This window comes from Amblyomma americanum, chromosome 4 (assembly GCF_052857255.1).
Source record: "Amblyomma americanum isolate KBUSLIRL-KWMA chromosome 4, ASM5285725v1, whole genome shotgun sequence".
Classification (NCBI taxonomy): domain Eukaryota; kingdom Metazoa; phylum Arthropoda; class Arachnida; order Ixodida; family Ixodidae; genus Amblyomma; species Amblyomma americanum.
Window position 1 is genome coordinate 108638989 of NC_135500.1, and position 16977 is coordinate 108655965.

Here is a 16977-nt window from a genome sequence, read left to right on the forward strand (position 1 = left end):
ACTTGCGGTCTTTCGCTGTGGCTGTCGTCATTTCAATGCTTTCGTTTTCAGCACCTCGGGCCATTGGGCAGCCTGTCTACAAGTAACGTCTTAAGCGTTAGGTTTACATAACCGCTCCTTCCCGCACGCCGTAGGGGCAATGAGATGGAGTAAATAAGCAAAAGGTCATTGACCTTCGCTGGTTACTGACGGGATTCTTTCAAGGGGGCCGCTACGCTTGTGCTTTTATTCCTTAGTCTCCGGTCGCCATTTCAACGATCCATTCCGTCCACGTTTGCAGGCGTTTTCAACGCGTGCACAGCGAATGACTTATCGTATGAAAACCTTTTATTCGTTCAATTTCTTGTTTTCGTCGCCGCCTTCACAAAAGACCCTTGTCATTTGTGCTCCAAACCTCCACTATGAAGACAGCCTGCTGGCTTAAGATTGGGAACAAACCCCCGACTTGGCTCCATGCATGCACTCCTCTCTCTCGGACCTGGAAGCCAGTGCGACAGACAGCCGCTCTGACCCGCTGCCAGTTAGCCCCATACGCACACAGGGGCTGCCAACGCTGTTGCCAAACACGTCTCGCCCGTGCGCCACACGTCTGCGGACCCCCGCTCCCGCGACGGTCAGGTGCGAGCAGTGCTGCGGCCGAAGGCGACGCCGCATTGCCGCCTGCACCGGCCTCCTGCGACGCGGGTCCCAATCGGGGCCAAGGCGGGCTGCAAACGTGCCAAGCACGGTGTGTGTGCGCGCACTCGCCACACTTCACATAGCGCTGCCCAGAAAGCCCGTTGAAAACAAATGAAACAAAGACGAAAGAAGGAAAAAAGAAAGAAGGCAACAGCAGAGACTACCCGCCCTCGGAAGAAGCCGGAAAGAACAAAATGACCGGCCGCGCTGCCTCGGGAGCAATGCCGCGCGCGGGCGGCCAGTTCTGCCACGTTCCCGCGCTGCGTTTGCGCGCATTTAGCTACGGGCACACTATACTGCGCCTGCGGGACCCGTACCGCGTCTCTCTCTCCAGCGGGCGACATTTCACGAAAGCTTGCTCGTGGACTATTGAGGGCTTATTAACCTTGGGCGCTGTTCTGGCCGGAGGGAAGGAAGGAGAAAAGAAAGCAAACGTCTGGCCGCTAACGGCGACCTAGAGAGGTATGCCGGTATACCGTGTGCCGGCAGCATTATCGATGCTCGCCGATGGCTGCGCGCGCACTGCGCGAGCAATTAGCGAGGCAGAAATCCATTCGAGTCTCGCCGGCCGGTGTCCGTGTCGCCGTGAGGACGCAGACTTTGCAAAGCGACGCGACGAAGGTCGCCTCGGTCTACGAAGCCAAACGACGTCACAGAAGGCCGAACCGAGGCAGAGCCTGCGACGAGGCAGTGTATTTCAAAGCTTGAAGCTCTCGTAGGGCCCGTCACTACAGCCGATTTTTGCAGGGGACCAGCGATAATCAGCAAAAAATTCGACCTACCGTCAAGTGATCGCAGTACCCTGACTTGCCTATATCGACTTCGCTGCAAGCGCCTTTTGCAGCAATATATGTGCGAGGAACTTTCGCCAAAAAAAAAAAAAAACTGCCTTTTTGTTTTTGTACTCATGTTGCTTAGATAGAGCTGTTGACAACATCTTAATAAACATCAGAAATGAAGGATGCGTGTAGTTGCATTACAGACCGGTAAATATTGTTCAATATATCTCGTAAATATGCCACTGAATTGAAGTCTACACCACGTCTACAACTGTGAGTACATGCGTGCACGCCGAAGAAACCAACCCGCATTGGCATTTATTAATGAACTTTTCAACAATAACGCACTTCACATAGTCTCTGAGTGACCCTTCACACTTGGAGCTAAAGCCGTAACATCCTACGTGCAACATACGCCCCATGCAGCGGGCAAAAAAAAAAATGCGCGTTAGGCGATAAATGGTTGGATACGGCAGTGTGTCGATTCGAAACAACGCGGTTTGTTTAAAGCTGGTGTGCGTTATTTGTGAACACGTGCCTACACCCTCAAAGGGTGAGACAGAGCTATACTGAGGTTAATGTAGTTTATGTACCACTTGTGATTTAACATTTTGTTTCGGCACTCATATCTGTGAAACTTGCGAACGCTAGAAAAACTGTGACTGTTAAAATTGTCCTGCTGTTATCATTATCGAACCACGTTACTTCGATTTGATATCTTTATGATTAGACTGCTAGATTTACTATTTTTCCTAAATCTTAACACTGCACATTTCTTCCGTTGCTCCGTGCAGCCCACTTTCTTCTGACAAACTATGTGGTTTTTCGCATGGGTGTCTCCACCACGATGCAATATTGTAACTCCTCTAACGTTTATTTATTCCCGCAGAAAGACACGCACAGTTCTTGCATGACCTCTTCAAGCTCTTGAAGTAACATGATGAATAAGTGCTTCCGGTCCCAACTGTGTATGCCACGATACAATGATTGTTTCCGTAATATTTCTACGTCGTTCCGAACCACTTCCTCTGCTTCGTGCTGAGGGAAACTTTGTGTTCTTTGTTTGTTCCTTGAAAGATATCGTTGTGAACATTGCAACTTTGTCTGCTCGTATTTCTTCCACCTGTTTCACACTACACATTAGGTGCATGCCTCGGGCACTTACAAGTGCCGGCCGATCCATTGTGCGAAGGGCGCGTGAACACCTTCTGGAGTCAGTGACCTTGAATACCGCGTAGGCGTTAGGCTTCGCGGATCGGGAAAGGCCGTTATGCAAGCCGTTCTCTCCTCTAATACCTATATGAGCAGCCGATGAAGCGTATGACGTTGCAAACAAAAAAGTACAGTAGTAATTGCTGCAACACATGGCAGGTGACGTGGACGCGAATGCTGATAATTGACCGGGCTTTTGTGGCTGTCACAAGTCCGCGGGAAGCGCTTGCGCGGACAGTACAGTAGATCACGCAGTTCGCGTCTTTCTTTTCAGCGGAGATAGGTTTTGTGGGAGTGCTCGGCTGCCACGTAGCGAGTCATCAACATGGACGTGGGAGCCCTCCCGCCATATTTATACCGACGCACCGATCGCTATCCCCTCCCCCCACCCCCACCCCCGAAAAAAACAAAACAAGCAAGCAAATGGAAAGCAGGTTTAATACCTGCCAAACGGGGTGTTCTCTATAAGCAAGCAGGGGAGAAGGATGGAAACAGGCGAGTGGCATGCGACGCTATGGAAGCTACGGTGGGTAAGAGCCAGCTATAAGAGGAAATCACTATCCTCATACGCACAAGGCACGCGTTTAGTAGACATCAACAACAACCCGCAATTTGAGAGCACCCCTCAAAGGGGTCAAACGAGGAACCACAGAGCAGAACAGGCTGTATCGACCGCTAATGGAACGATGCCGGCGTCTTCTGCGGGCCTCTCGAAAGCGGCGGGCTTTGGCGAGGCCGACGGGTACGTCGGTGTGTATACGCATTCGTCGTCTCGGACTGGCTTTCCTCTTGAACCTGGCGCTGTGTACGCACCCTGGCAAGATGAGGCCACGGAGGTTGTTCGCCGGCACTGACTGCACAAAGCCAAATTGAGTGAAAAAAAATAATAACGGAGCAGCTAGGGCGCTCCTGTCATTTACGATGGGTACCGCTCAGGATAGAGCCCTCCCAACCGCTCTCGTGTGGGCCTTTGCTGGGCAGCCGCTGCGGCAGCTGTTGTCGACGCGCCTTATTGCTCATTTTGCCCTATCTCTGTCTTCAGCGGGAGTCATGAAAAGTTCGAATAAAAAAGTGGAGATCGCAGTAAGTGCAACAATGAAGCGCTTTCACTCCAGGTCTGGCGCTGCAGTTTAGCCTCACAATGGAACTGCTGTGCAACGGCTTCGCGAGGGGAACCTTGATTTACGGTTTATTCAGCCGCGCTGTCTACCGAGGCTCTCCGCTGGTAGACACGCCCACAGGGCCTGCACTGGAATAGAAAGCACCGCGAAGCTGAACTTGTTCGAGAGCGAATTGTTGGCGTTGGGCGCACCAATGTTCCAGTGGCTTTGCCTGGTGCGTCGGTTTAACAATTCAGCCGGTGACCTGAGGCACGTGTCTTCAGTTGCTCCAGTTTTGCAGCATCGCCTTTTGCTTGCATGGGCTTGGAACGTGGTCGACTAAGCACGACTGAATGTATATATTATTGCTTCATGCGATTGGTATTCCTCAGTTTCGTTGAACATGTGCCGTTCGATATTCGCCCCGCAATTGGAACAATATCGAGTGATTGGTCAGTTTTTATAAACCTCTGTTTCACTACGCACTACGAAATGCGGACCACGAGGCGTAGAGCGCATTCGCATTCGTGTCTGCCACCCCATTTCGGATTATTCCATTTTATCTCTTTTCTCTTATTTACACAATACTGCAGATGTTTTCTTAGGTCCAAGCAGGGTGGACACAAAGATGTAACATGCAATACAAGAGCAATCAGTCAGGGGTGAAAAACATGCATGACAAATAAAATTGCTTGCGCTGTTCATGAAACCTCTCTGCCAAGTCCACATCGGTTCGGTAATGGCACTACTCACCCCGCCGGATGTTTATCGACCATATAGCATCAGCGCCATATGAAAACCCCTGTTTATCACTTGTTGGCGGCGTACCATGCGCTACCGGAGATTTGGCTCGGGTCTTTTGTTTGTGTTGCGTTTTTGTCCCTTGGTAAAATAATAACGTAAGCCCTGCTTCTTTGTCATGGCTGTCTCGTTGTTGAGAACTTAATGAGTTATATGATTCTCTTGCTCAGCGTATAACACACACACCCTCTCTCTCTGCAGGACCACATCCAGGAGGTGCTCAACAAGTGGGGCCAGATCGACGACGAGATATGGGCCAAGATCATCTGCATGGAGCGCAACCGGCGTGTCGCCAAGGCCTACGCCCGCGCATCCGTGCTCACCATCAACGGCTCCAACGAGGGCTTCGACGGATACAGGTGCGATATATGCGAGCCTCATAGGCGGCGACATCTCTCACACCGCCCGCACCGCGACACCTATACTGGCAGACAAAGCTGTTCAGCTTTCTGCGTTCGCGTATCAAGTCTAATGGCCTCCGAGGTGGCTCAGCGGTTATGGCGCTCGGCTGCTGACCCGAAAGACGCGGGTTCGATCACGGCCGCCGCGGTCGCATTTCGATGGAGGTGAAATTCTAGAGGCCCGTGTACTGTGCGATGTCAGGGCACGTTAAAGAACCGCAGGTGGTCGAAATTTCCGGAACCCTTCACTACGGCGTTCCTCATAAACATCCAAACCGTATCAAGTCTGTTTTCCACGTGCACCAGTTGGTCGGTGACGAACCACGAGGTTTTCAGCGAGCCTGTAGCTGTTTAAATCGCAGAGACGGTAAATTGCCTGAGAAGGCTCTTCCCTATAAACACACGGCATTCTCTAGAAACAACGCACGAGAAGAAAAATCAGGGGAGGTTGACGTAACTAGATAACGTATTTTTGCAATGATTGTTCTCAAGGTTTACTGTCAGACTCTAGAAATACTTCTACTGCTAGACGTAAAGCGCGACAACCCGTCAAGTCTGGTGTTAAAGGCCGGACCGGCTAGTGACTGAGAGGTAAAGTGACGAATTGTGAAAACAATCATCACTGAATAAGGCTCCCAAGTGTTTATCTCGCGTATACTCAGCTGTCGTAGCTCGATCCTTTCTGCCTTTCTTGGACAGCTGGCAGTTACACAGATTGCCGTGAGCATTTCTCGCTCATTAAGATTATGCAAAGCAGGACCCAGTTCCGCCGACAGAATCGGAGTAATACTGACAGTTGAGCGAGTTGGTAAAGCACCCATGACATCCTTCGTCTTTTGCGCAGTTTTTTTCTCAAGCCGGAATCGCGTGACAGAGCAAGTGTCAGAGGTAAATCCAGATGTCGACGATGGTGCGACGGGTTATGTTTTACTTTAGCGTTATGACATTACAAAGTGATATGAATACAATAATCGTGACGTCCTTGTTTACCAGTCGAGGAGCAACGTCAGTTTTGTCAATTATTACTATTACTCGCAAAGTTATATTGAGCACAAGATGTACCCTGCAATTTTTAATTAAATGTGTTGCAGAAGATTTCGGCGCTCTTAGGAAAGCTGGCTACACCACACACCTTTGCAGTATCGGGAACTTATACGCAGATATGATTGAACACCGGGCATTAAGAGTTCAGTTCTAGAATGCTCGTTGCAGAGACCTGCTTTGGTCTTACACTGAAAACGGGCGTCAGTCGAAGATTTACCCTGCATGATAAATCCAGGGCACGCACAATGAATAGAGAGTGCAATCAAATGTGCATACATTACCGCGAAAGGGTTTCTCGCATATCATAATATACACCTGTCGAGTGTTTTCACTCGTCAGAACATTAAATAAATGATTCGCAAATTGTTTGCATTGATATTTAATACCTGTCCGTCTATTATTTAAATGTGAACGTCAAATAGCACGCATGAAGAGCCATAAGTTCTTCCGGGCACAAGCCTGATAGCCTGCATCTGTATTAAGTTCGCTAGTACAATCCTGGCCGACATGTTTTCAAAAATTCGTTCACTAATGAAGCACTGACGTGTATTTATTATAGAGAGACAAAAACTCCCCGAAAGATGTAGCTGTTTGAAAAACCGTTACCCCATCCCGCATTGAGAGTGTCGAACCGGGAAGGTCATAACGGAGCAAGTAATTTGTAACACTTGCGGCCGTCGCTTTTTTTCTGCGAGTAAGTCCACTATTCATGTAGCAACAGCTTGACTAACGCAGCGCTTAAGTTCGCTCGTCCAGCCCGCCAATCAGTTGCCCTTTTGAACCGATGCAACAAAGTGCAGGAAATCTCTGAAGCTTTGATATATTACTTATTCAAGTCTCGCGCGCCGTTGCCCCAACTCGCCTCGGGTCGGCAAAGACGACGCAGAAGCGTGATCTTCAATGTTTTGGCGTGAACTCGCTATTGCCGTGCGCGCATATAAATTACGTCCTCGGAGTCTTTAGCACAGCTTGCACACGACTTCTCATCTTTTCGCATGTCATGGCCCGACCATTCCCAACGGTCCTCCGCAGGGGTCGATCACACTTATGTGGAACACACTCCATCCACCTTCAATAGATCGTTTCGGAGCTGTGCAGCTTGGGGCAAGAGATGTTCCTCGTCACGCGTCTGTGCGCATGGTTAACTGTGTTGCACGCGTGTGCTGCCGTTTGTTTGGGAATGAAGATTTATCGTCGCGGGGAGGTGTCTCATAGTAAAGCTTGATGGACACTACGTCGTCGACCTATATCAGCTTGCGAAAGCGTAAGCTCGCCTGGGCGGCAACCGATGAGGGCTGGGCAAATCAGGGCGCTGCTGAGAAGCCCAAATGAATCTGCTGAACGCCCCTGTTGCTAGCCAGCGCCCACATCGTCTGCTTCTGGACGCTGTCTTGCGCTTGTGAGGTGCTCATGCAGGTTAATTGCGCGATTCTGTAGTTATCAGCGAGAGGCCTATTTATCAGATGTCTATTAGAACGAGGGCATATTATTCGCATACTAGAAAGGATGCTTATGCCGTTTGTTCGGCTTCCCATTTTCGCGGATCTGTAGGGTTTTCGAAACGCACAGTCACCGTCGAAAAGCAAAGAGGCCTTGAAGTTTGCTTCTAATCCGCGCAGTGAGGCTCTTGGTGACATGTAGGTACGGCCTAACTTTGGGAGAGGTGACGACGGTTATGCTGTCAACCTCAAGGTATTAGGAGTTAAGAGATTAGGGGGACCCTGTCTATGAAGGGATAGGAGAACAGCGAGGCGACAGTGCGCATGCGCTAGGTCATAATCATAGTGTGTTATTTTTCAGCGCATTTGCAGTGGTGCCCCGTTATTCTCTATCCCCCTTACCGATAGGGTCACTATACTAAAACTCCCTACTGGGAGTTTGCTCATGGCGGCTGCGTTTTTATGGAGGAAAAACGCTAAGGCGCCCGTGTGCTGTGCGATGTCAGTGCACGTTAAAGATCCCCAGGTGGTCGAAATTATTCCGGAGCCCTCCACTACGGCACCTCTTTCTTCCTCTCTTCTTTCACTCCCTCCTTTATCCCTTCCCTTACGGCGCAGTTCAGGTGTCCAACGATATATGAGACAGATACTGCGCCATTTCCTTTCCCAAAAAACCAATTATTATTATTATTATATTTGCTCATGCGAATGCCTAGATTCGCTTGCCGTCTCATGATTTTCAAGAAAATATGCGTACGCCGAAACATACTGGGCAGCTCTTGCCGCTAAGGCCGGGAGCTTTAGGACCACTGACCGCACGCAGTCGGTAGTTGAGTGAGCGTGCGCAGCACCGCCCCGGTATAAGGCGTCTCGAGGTTTCGCTGTATACGGAACGCGCGCGTCGCCTTCGAAGGCGGCTGTCCTACCCGGCGCCCGTCATAGTCGACGCCGCCGCCGTCGAAGACAGCCCCGGATGATAACTGACGATTCGTCTTTGGAAGTCGGCCCGCGCGTATCCTGTAATCATCCTCACCTTGCATGTGCACACCTCTCGGCACGCGTGCCTCTGCTCGCCGGGGCAGGATGTCTGCCTTCCTCTGCGTCTCACCACCCCTGTCCACTGTCGCAGAGCGAAATCAATAGCCACGAATAGTTCGCACCCCGTGGCTACAGTCGAGGACTGCATTTGCGAAGCACGTTGTTATCTTGTCCGCAGTAGCAGTATCAGGCATGCCCGCGTTGGGTGCCTCTTATATCCTCGCCGTGATCGGCGCGCTGCGTACTGAGAAGGGGTGAAAGTGAATGTCTCGGTCAGTGCGGAGTGTTCAGCTCGCAATCTCCCCCTCCCCTTTTCGAAAAAAAACCCCTCTTCTCTCTCTCACTTTCCTTTCTTTATGGATTACCTTCCTTAGTTTGAACGTGATAGTGTTAAAGACCCCGTTCTCCAGAAAATCCGGCATCGGAGTTGTGCGCGAAAAATCGTAAGCATAGTAGCTCTGGAAGGAGGTCCCCAGAGAGCAACCTAGGAGGCAAGTGAGCCATCTAGGTCACGTGACCTTGCTGCGTCATCACAACCTGCCCACCAGGTAGTGAGCAAACTGACCACCGGGGCAGGTGGCAGTTATATCAATGACTGGACGTTCGGGAAGAGCAACCCGGGCCGCACAAGGTCCACCGCTGGGAGCATCCGCCATCGCAGTGCAGTGGCGCATCGCTTAACCGCATGCGCCACTGCTCCAGGAGGGTTATGAAAACTCCTAAGGACCTATGTGTGTGAAGTATGGAATGACCTTCTGTATATGTGAAGACTAACCCACTATCGCGTCATACCCTTAAGGCGAAGCTTAAGTGTTCCCTCCAATTTCTTATTTTTCTTTCAGTATCTTTGACTGTCTAGGTTGTCGTCGCATTCCGAGTTACGCCGCCTATTATTTCTCATGCCTTTTGGAGACGTGATATTCTTTTCTTCTGTTGCTTTCCTGTAGCTTTCACTCGGGTGTGCGAAAGCTTTCACAGGAAAAAAAAAATTCAAATCCATGGGCGCATCAAAATCCAAATATTTTTTTCCACAGGCGGAAGAAAAATTAAAAAAAAACATCCTTGGAATAGCAAGTTTTAACTGAAATGCGAGCGATTGCGCACAGAGTTAAGCATAGTGCTGCGACGGAACACCCAGGACACAGCCGTGCACGCAGTTGCATTGAGAGCATCAGTTGAGTTGATGACCGCAACTGAGACTGATTTCATCAGTGTGTGCGCTATTAAAAAGGCTCTCGTAATCGTGACACATACCACATACGATGCACGCTGAACCCACAAATGAAACTAAAATAAAAAGTACTTTGCAAGTCCACAGTTGCTCTAAGCTGAAACGTATCTTTCCAGACTTACACTCTTTCCATTGATTGGATATTCTGTTTCATTCTCAAATAATCTCTGTTTGAAGGCAGCCAACGTCCTACGAATCCAACACGGATGCATCCGCCCATCAATCAGCCTCAAGCTTTGAAACACAGCGCAGCCTGAGGTCCGAAACGACTGGCGGGACAAGCATTCCGTTGCAACGGTGTCCTTTCCACGCGTAGAATCGTCGTTTTTCACGAAGGTGCTTCGGTCGGGTATTATTTTTCTCAAACGTTGAGCCCTCGCGAGCGGAAGTTGAGTTCGTTGATCCCGGCACTGGCGTTGAGATTCTCGGCCCGGTCGGTTTGCTCTTACAAACCCGAGGAAGACGCAACAATCATCGCTCCTAACACTCCGCCAACCTCCAAACAACTCCTCTACGTCAGTTACACCCCGCGAACCCTCACTGCGCACCGCGGGGTGTTCTACCCTCGCCCCTATCGTACGGCGTTTCAGGGTGGTAAAGCTTGAAATTTCCATTTACATCCGCCACTGACTGCGAACAGAGACTCGGAGGAGCTTCGCTCCAAAGGTGGGCTCGGGCGCCTGCCGCGCTGATTGCTCATTTGGACACCCCGCGCGTCTCGCTCGAGCCCGTAAGGCCCAACCCGCTGTTTCGACGAGTGCTTTTATATTTGGTCATGACTGTACCATCTCCACATTGCATGCCTCACACGAACTCTACCGCCGCCCCGCTGAGCCGGAGGGGGAGGCGAGGCGGTGCAGGGCCTGGTTGCCGCCTCGTATATATCGAAGCCGCATCGCGCTCGTTCCTTGGAGGACGTGCGTCTCTTCTCTCTCTGTGGTCCGCTGCCGACGCGCGAATTATTTAATAAGCGCCGCGCGGCCGCATGCAGACCGCGCGGCCGCACGCCGAGGTGCTTGACCGCCGGCAGAAGCTGCCACCAGCGCCGTACAGCCGCGCTCTTCCACGCAGGGGCCAATCCAGCTCCGTCACTTTCACTTTTCCCCGGGGCTCCTGTCGGCTGGCGCGCCAGTCTGCCCGCCGTTCCTCCGGTTTGGCTGTGCTGTTGTGCTTGCTTCTACGTTGCGGGCCTGTTGCATTACTTTCCACCTTCAGCGCAGCGAGAACCCGAAGAGAGCGCGCTCGAGCCCGTTCACCCGTGCGCCATCGTCACTTCCCTCTCGAGTCTTCAGTCACTCTCTCTTCCCTGTTCATCCCTCTACGCTGTTCATTTTTCGCTTTTGTTCCTCTTGGCACTTGGTGTACCTTTAGAGCAGCGTGTTTTCTTCTCCTTTCTATGACTGACGCTACCCTCCCATGCCGACACCGGCGCGGCCGCCAAATGCTGGAAGGCCTGCAGCAACGTGGCCCTCCGTCACTTTCACCTTCGCCATGCGATATATAAGCCCTTGCGTCTGCCGCGCACTCGGTTGCTTCATCTTGTTTATGTCGCCCGCGTAATTCCCGTGACGATCCTTCGCCCTCTATATTCCTCGCCGTTGCCCAGCGGCGTTCCACGCAGTGTCGTCGCCAGCGGCCGGTTCCTTCCCCCCGGACGCAGCCTCAGCTGACTGTCCGCTTCCTCTTCACGGCCTTCACTCCTAAGTAGATCATGTACGCCGCGTCAAGACGCGCGGGCCCGGCCCGCGCCATCTTCCATCGCGGCGCGCGTGTGGTCGCCGTGTGCATACCTTAGTATATATAGATGCACGCCAACTCCCTTGCAGCATCTCTCAGGCATTCTCCAAGTCTAAGAAGCATAATCTGCTAGCAGAGTTCAGTGGGTACAGGAGCAGTACGTGCGGTGTGCGCGGCACGTAACACTAGGTGTCGTCGTCCCGTCAGCTTTGCTTCTTGCTGTGGTGTCCACGTTACTTCTTGGTCTTGCGCCCCCCCCCCCCCCCCCGTTTATCTAAAGATGCCTTGTTCATCCACGCATCCGGAGAGGGCGTAGCAAGCGGCCGTGCCTTTCATAATCCGCTCGCTGCACGATTATTTTTTACCAGGTCCTGAAAGCTGGCTCAAATCCGTGCTCCCACCGAACAGCACGCACCAAGCGATGGGCCGTGGCAGAGTGCAACGCACTCTGAGCGCTTACTTTGCCAAGACTTGGGATGAGTGACCGGAGTACCCAGCTCCGGCAGCTTAATTTCAAAAGAAAACAAAAAAGAAACGCGAATGTGCAGGCTATGAATTCTAAGGGAGCCTCATGCCAGCTATCTCGAGGCACTGAAATATTCTGTGTAACAATCGGCAGCTGCTGTGCTCACCTCATGGATGAGACCACGGGCGCGTCCAGTCGAACTTCCTGCAGCACGCTAGGAAGAGAAAACGCCATAGCTATACCATCGTCCTCATAGCACTAAAGCATCGGAAAAACTCTCTTAATGCCAGCGTCAGTCTGGCGGTCCGCGTCTGGCGACAGGCCTGGCTGCAACGCTTAATCGAGGGCATTAATTGCCGATAAGGTTATCCCGGCGTGAATGCCATTTCGGTTCGGTTCCAGTTTTACGCGCTTCATTTCAGTGGCACAGGTTAAATGTGAATATCATGCAGCACCTTGCAAACGCTTAGGAACTGATTGATTAATTGATTTATTTAGTGATTGATTGAATAATTGATTGATCGGTCGATCTATATTCCCTTATTGGCCACCCTTGGAACATAAGTGAATATCTGGCCCAATTTTACCTTTATTTGGCCCATTTTATCGTCTCTTTCGGCTTGCCTATAAGACCGGATGAAGTCAATAGCACCGATAGTCATCATCATCACGACAATCATCACCATCCACTTCGCTACGGTCACTGCAGGACAAAGGCCTCTCTACTGTCCTCTGATTAGGACTCTGTAACTCAGTGTCGACGCAATGCCGAGGGTTTGTAACACATCATAAACTGCTGTTTGGAAATTTGGAAAGCCTCACAGTAAACTTTTATTTACCTTGAATACTAATGCTTCCACGGTGATTTATAGCTCACTGCTCAGAAGAGGCGCCCTCACGCCGAACATTTCAAGAATTTTGATATAACCATGCAGTGTAAAATTTCTCTTGTCAGACGTCCTGGGTATGGAGTTCTGCACGGGTCATTGTCCGATCAATAAAAGTTTCCATCGTGAATTTGCCGCAGTTTGTGGATGTTTTCCTCCATTTTGAAGGAGAAAGACGAACATTCCTTAGACAGAAGTGTCAAATCATGTCGCCTAGATGTACAGCTTGGGTAACGTGATCTTTGCGGACAAGCATTACGTACGAACAGAAGAACGCCAGGTGTACGAAATTTCCGGAGTCATTCACTACGGCGTCCCTCATAGCCTGAGTCGCTTTGGGACGTTAAACACGCCTGAAACATAAACCAGAAGACTCTCAGTGGTTTCTTGTTCGATGAGAACCTAAAGCATAGCGAAAAACAGTGAAAACAGCTCTACTGTCACGCTGCCATAAGACAGACAACCACGTTATAACTTCGGAGCGGTTCTCAGAGACCATTCGCGATGGAGTTCCTCAATGGCAGATGAATTTGTGCGCACTCACTGGAGTCACAACTTAAGGGCGCCACGTGACTCGTTTCTTCGTTTGTTTGCACAGGATCGGCCTCTGCGGATTCGACAACCCGATGCGGGACCCTAGGACCGAGGAAATCAAGAAACAAATCGGCCACGTAAGTCCGCAATCTTTCTCGCTTCGCCCGCTGTGGTCCATGTGTGGCCTCTCCGCATACAGTGTTCTCAGATGAGCATTCAGTCGCCCCCTGTGCATGTGACCGAGTTCGGGGAAGCTCTACCCAAGCTTGAACTCGTTTGCGCTAACTAGCGCTGATAAACCAAGGCAGAACAGGCCACAATTAATAATCATTCTTTGTTTGCCAAGTGTCGACTGCGGCTGTCGTTTTGCTAGAAGCCATATTATCTGGCTAGTGGCTAGGTAGTTATGATAATTCCCACCCGAATGCCCGCCGCTGTGTCCACTTGGCTCAAGCCTGTCACGAGAAATCCTGACTGAACCAGCGAGCAAATACGGGTAACCGCCAGTGCTGAGACGAATCTGCACCGAGAAGGTTTGTTCAATGTAGTCTCTACCAAGGTCATATCCACAACACGAAATGCCACGCTTGGCGAGCCAACCACCGCGAATGGAATGCTACTCTGTGGCGCAGAATTCACACAATATCTGCGGACAAAACAAGAAGGGTGCCGAATAACTACCACGCGAACTGTTCTCTTTCTATTCTTGGGGTATAATTAGGTACCCTGCCTCCTAAGATTCGGTGAAAGCGAGTGCGACAACCTGCCCTTCTATAAGGTCGATACAAAATGATAAACTGCCCCTTCGATTGCCGCAACCGCCAATTCGACGGCGGTTGAATAACACACGGCAGCGCGTGCGGAATAATTAGCCCCAAAGAGTAGAGAGAGAGAGAGAGAGGGGGGGGGGGGGGACTGTTCGAAGACGCCTCAACAAGAAGCGCACTCTAAATGAAGACCTCCCGCGTATCTTGTCCGCAGGGACTCCTATATGCAGCACATAAATGGGAGGGGCCATGGCCGAACGTGGGTGTCGTTAATTGAGCTCGGGTCATGCGTCTTCGCTAAAAGGGAGCTCTCCTTTCACTGAGAGGGAACCGCGCTGCGTCCTGCCACCAGCGCGGGCTACGGTCACCCGCCATACGTCCACTATAGGTGTCCATCGCTGGCCTAACAGCCGCGCAAAATCCAACCCCTCTTTCCCACTCCTCCCCAGCCCAAAGTTTCCACCTTGAGGGCACGCCATCACTGGCGCCCGGCCGGGGCCAATTCATTACGTCGGCCCAGCCGCCTGCCGCGCTCGTTAGCTTGAGCGATGGGGCTCGGGGACCAATTGACGCGTCACGCACTCCTTTTCCGAAGACCAGGGCCTGCGCGCGCAGTGTTGCAAGAAACTGGTGGACGACTCGATCCCCTTTCGTCGTGACTCTAGGTGTGCGTTGAAGCGCACACCCGGGCTCTTTGACACCGGGTGCATGCCCTGAGCACGACGCTCCGCATAGGCCGCTGGGTTCGTAATGTAGTCACTACACAACGCCATCTAACTAATAACTGGGCAGAGCTCGATCTAGTCTTCGTAATTAGGCTTCCGAGATCTGTGTTAGCAGCGCTGCAGCGATGCAAGAGCAGAGGCGCTGACGACCTCCTAACTGGTGGTTAGTTGACAGTCGGCACGTAGTTTCTGTGTTTGCGGTGGCCTCATCGCATGGCATTAGTGTGTCGAGCTACACCGTCAGCCCAAGTGAAGCTGAACGCAGGGGTGAACAGAGGAGCCTCGGAAGTCACGACTGGCTCGTGGCTCAGTGCGCTCATATAGGCGAGAGCTGCACGTGGCGCCCTCTGCACGCTCTCTAACCCTTTATTCTCGCGCCTTAGTTCTCGATAACTCGATCGATGCGTCACGAACAGGATGTGGAGACTTGTGAGGAAGGAGTGACTCGGGGGAAACCCAGCTCCCAATTCATCATGCGAAAGCGTCGCCTGTTGGACCTGCTGGGACTCCCGCGGCTTATGCAGTACACTGCGGTTGTTTTCTAGTGTTGGCCGACTTTGTCCCTCTGGTTTGGTTTCTTTTTTATGGGGGATCTAAGGCCACTGACCCTTCATCTTGCTGCTCGAAATTAATGCCGCCATTTATAGGGCGTATCACACATGGACGGACACTGTATTACCGTTCGGTCGCCAACTATACTGCTTATGCCAGGCGTGAAAGCCTGCACACTTGCCATTCTTTAATAGAAGTCAACCGAACTCGTCATGTCGTCGACTTTCCTAGAGGCAAATAGGCCAAACTCTCTTAGTGTTAGTACTGCGTGTTGACTGTTAATGCTTTTTGTCTGTGACACTCACTCTTGATCTAACGTATTGTATAGGACGTCAGACAGAGAATACAGTTTTAGATCTTCCTAACTTAGGCGTGACAGTTTGATGCGCAGTCGGGATATTCAGCATTTTGAAAAACAATGGTGTACAGAGACTTGACGAAGGCTTCCCTGAACACTGTCCGTTGGCGCATGTCCGTTGTCTCCTTGTCTTTCCTCTGTGTGTATGGTTTTACTTGCGCCAAGGTGGATTCTTTCCAAGTTTCAAAGATGCTTATCCAACTTGCCCAGCAACATGCCTTACTGAACACTCTCGCTAAACTCGCAGCATTGCTGGCCAAAGTAAGGTCGGAACACAAAGCTTGCCTTGGAGATGGTTACAGATTGCGTTCAGGAGACTCCCTGCACATAACGGGATAGTTCGCACAAAGTTGCTTTACAAAGTTATTTCTCCTGTCGGATATGCATGCGCTGTGGACGAAATGCGCGAACAGGCACACAGCTCGCGGTCACCGCCCTTCAGTTTCCTCTCTTTCTTCGATGGTATATCGCCTGAGCATCGGCGATGATTGAGGTCGCTTAGCGCCCAAAGCGACGTCCAGTCAGCACTTCTAAAGCCACACAGAAACCGACGCGACGCGATCTTAAACGCAGAGATTTCGTTTGTTGAACGTAAGTTTATCTCTAGCAGGGGGTACGGCGGGAATAAGTCGGCAGGCGCCTTTGAAGCCACGACTACGTGGCCGGTCTGGGCGCATTCGTTATGCCACGGCTTCCCCGACGTCCTTAGCTGCGGCATATATCTAAAGTTCCGAACGCGTCTAGTCAGCGACCAAACCATAACGTTAACACGCTGTCGTAGCGTGTTCGGAGCGTTGCCCTGGCGTCATCACGCGCTGCCCGCTATCCGGTGCACCCGATCCGACGGCGCTTGTTCAGAAGGCGGGCCGACGGCGCAGTACGCAGGAGGAGAATGCTCGTTGTCGCCACACGACCCGAGCACTTTCTCGCGAAGCGCGCTTACGTCGTACCATATATTTCGCTCCATTCAGCCGCGCTGTGTTTTTCCGGCAGCCGTTATCTCGCTCCACTCGAAGAGGGGGGCGGGAGCGCCCGAAAAAAACCGGCCGCGCGCACTGCGCCGGCGTCTTGTATTCAGAGCACGGCTTCACAGGGGTGCCGAGATATGTCCGGAGGGAAGTCGGCGTGCCAAAAGTCATGCTCCTTGTGCCTCCGCCTAGTCGTGCGCAGCGCTGAAAAAGCCCAGGGTATGCAGGGACGCTTCCGGCCCTACGCGAGCGAATTTAGT

At 51.5% G+C, this 16977-nt stretch overlaps 1 protein-coding gene across 5 annotated transcripts in view; it reads left to right on the forward strand.

Moving 5' to 3' along the window:
* exp (expansion) overlaps positions 1-16977 on the forward strand; it is a 301332-nt gene that overhangs the window by 247574 nt on the left and 36781 nt on the right. For all 5 annotated transcript variants that reach the window (XM_077661396.1, XM_077661399.1, XM_077661395.1 and 2 more), the window contains exons 3-4: positions 4772-4929; positions 13412-13484. In XM_077661396.1, coding sequence (XP_077517522.1) covers positions 4772-4929; positions 13412-13484 — 231 coding nt within the window. The remainder of the gene's footprint in view (positions 1-4771; positions 4930-13411; positions 13485-16977) is intronic.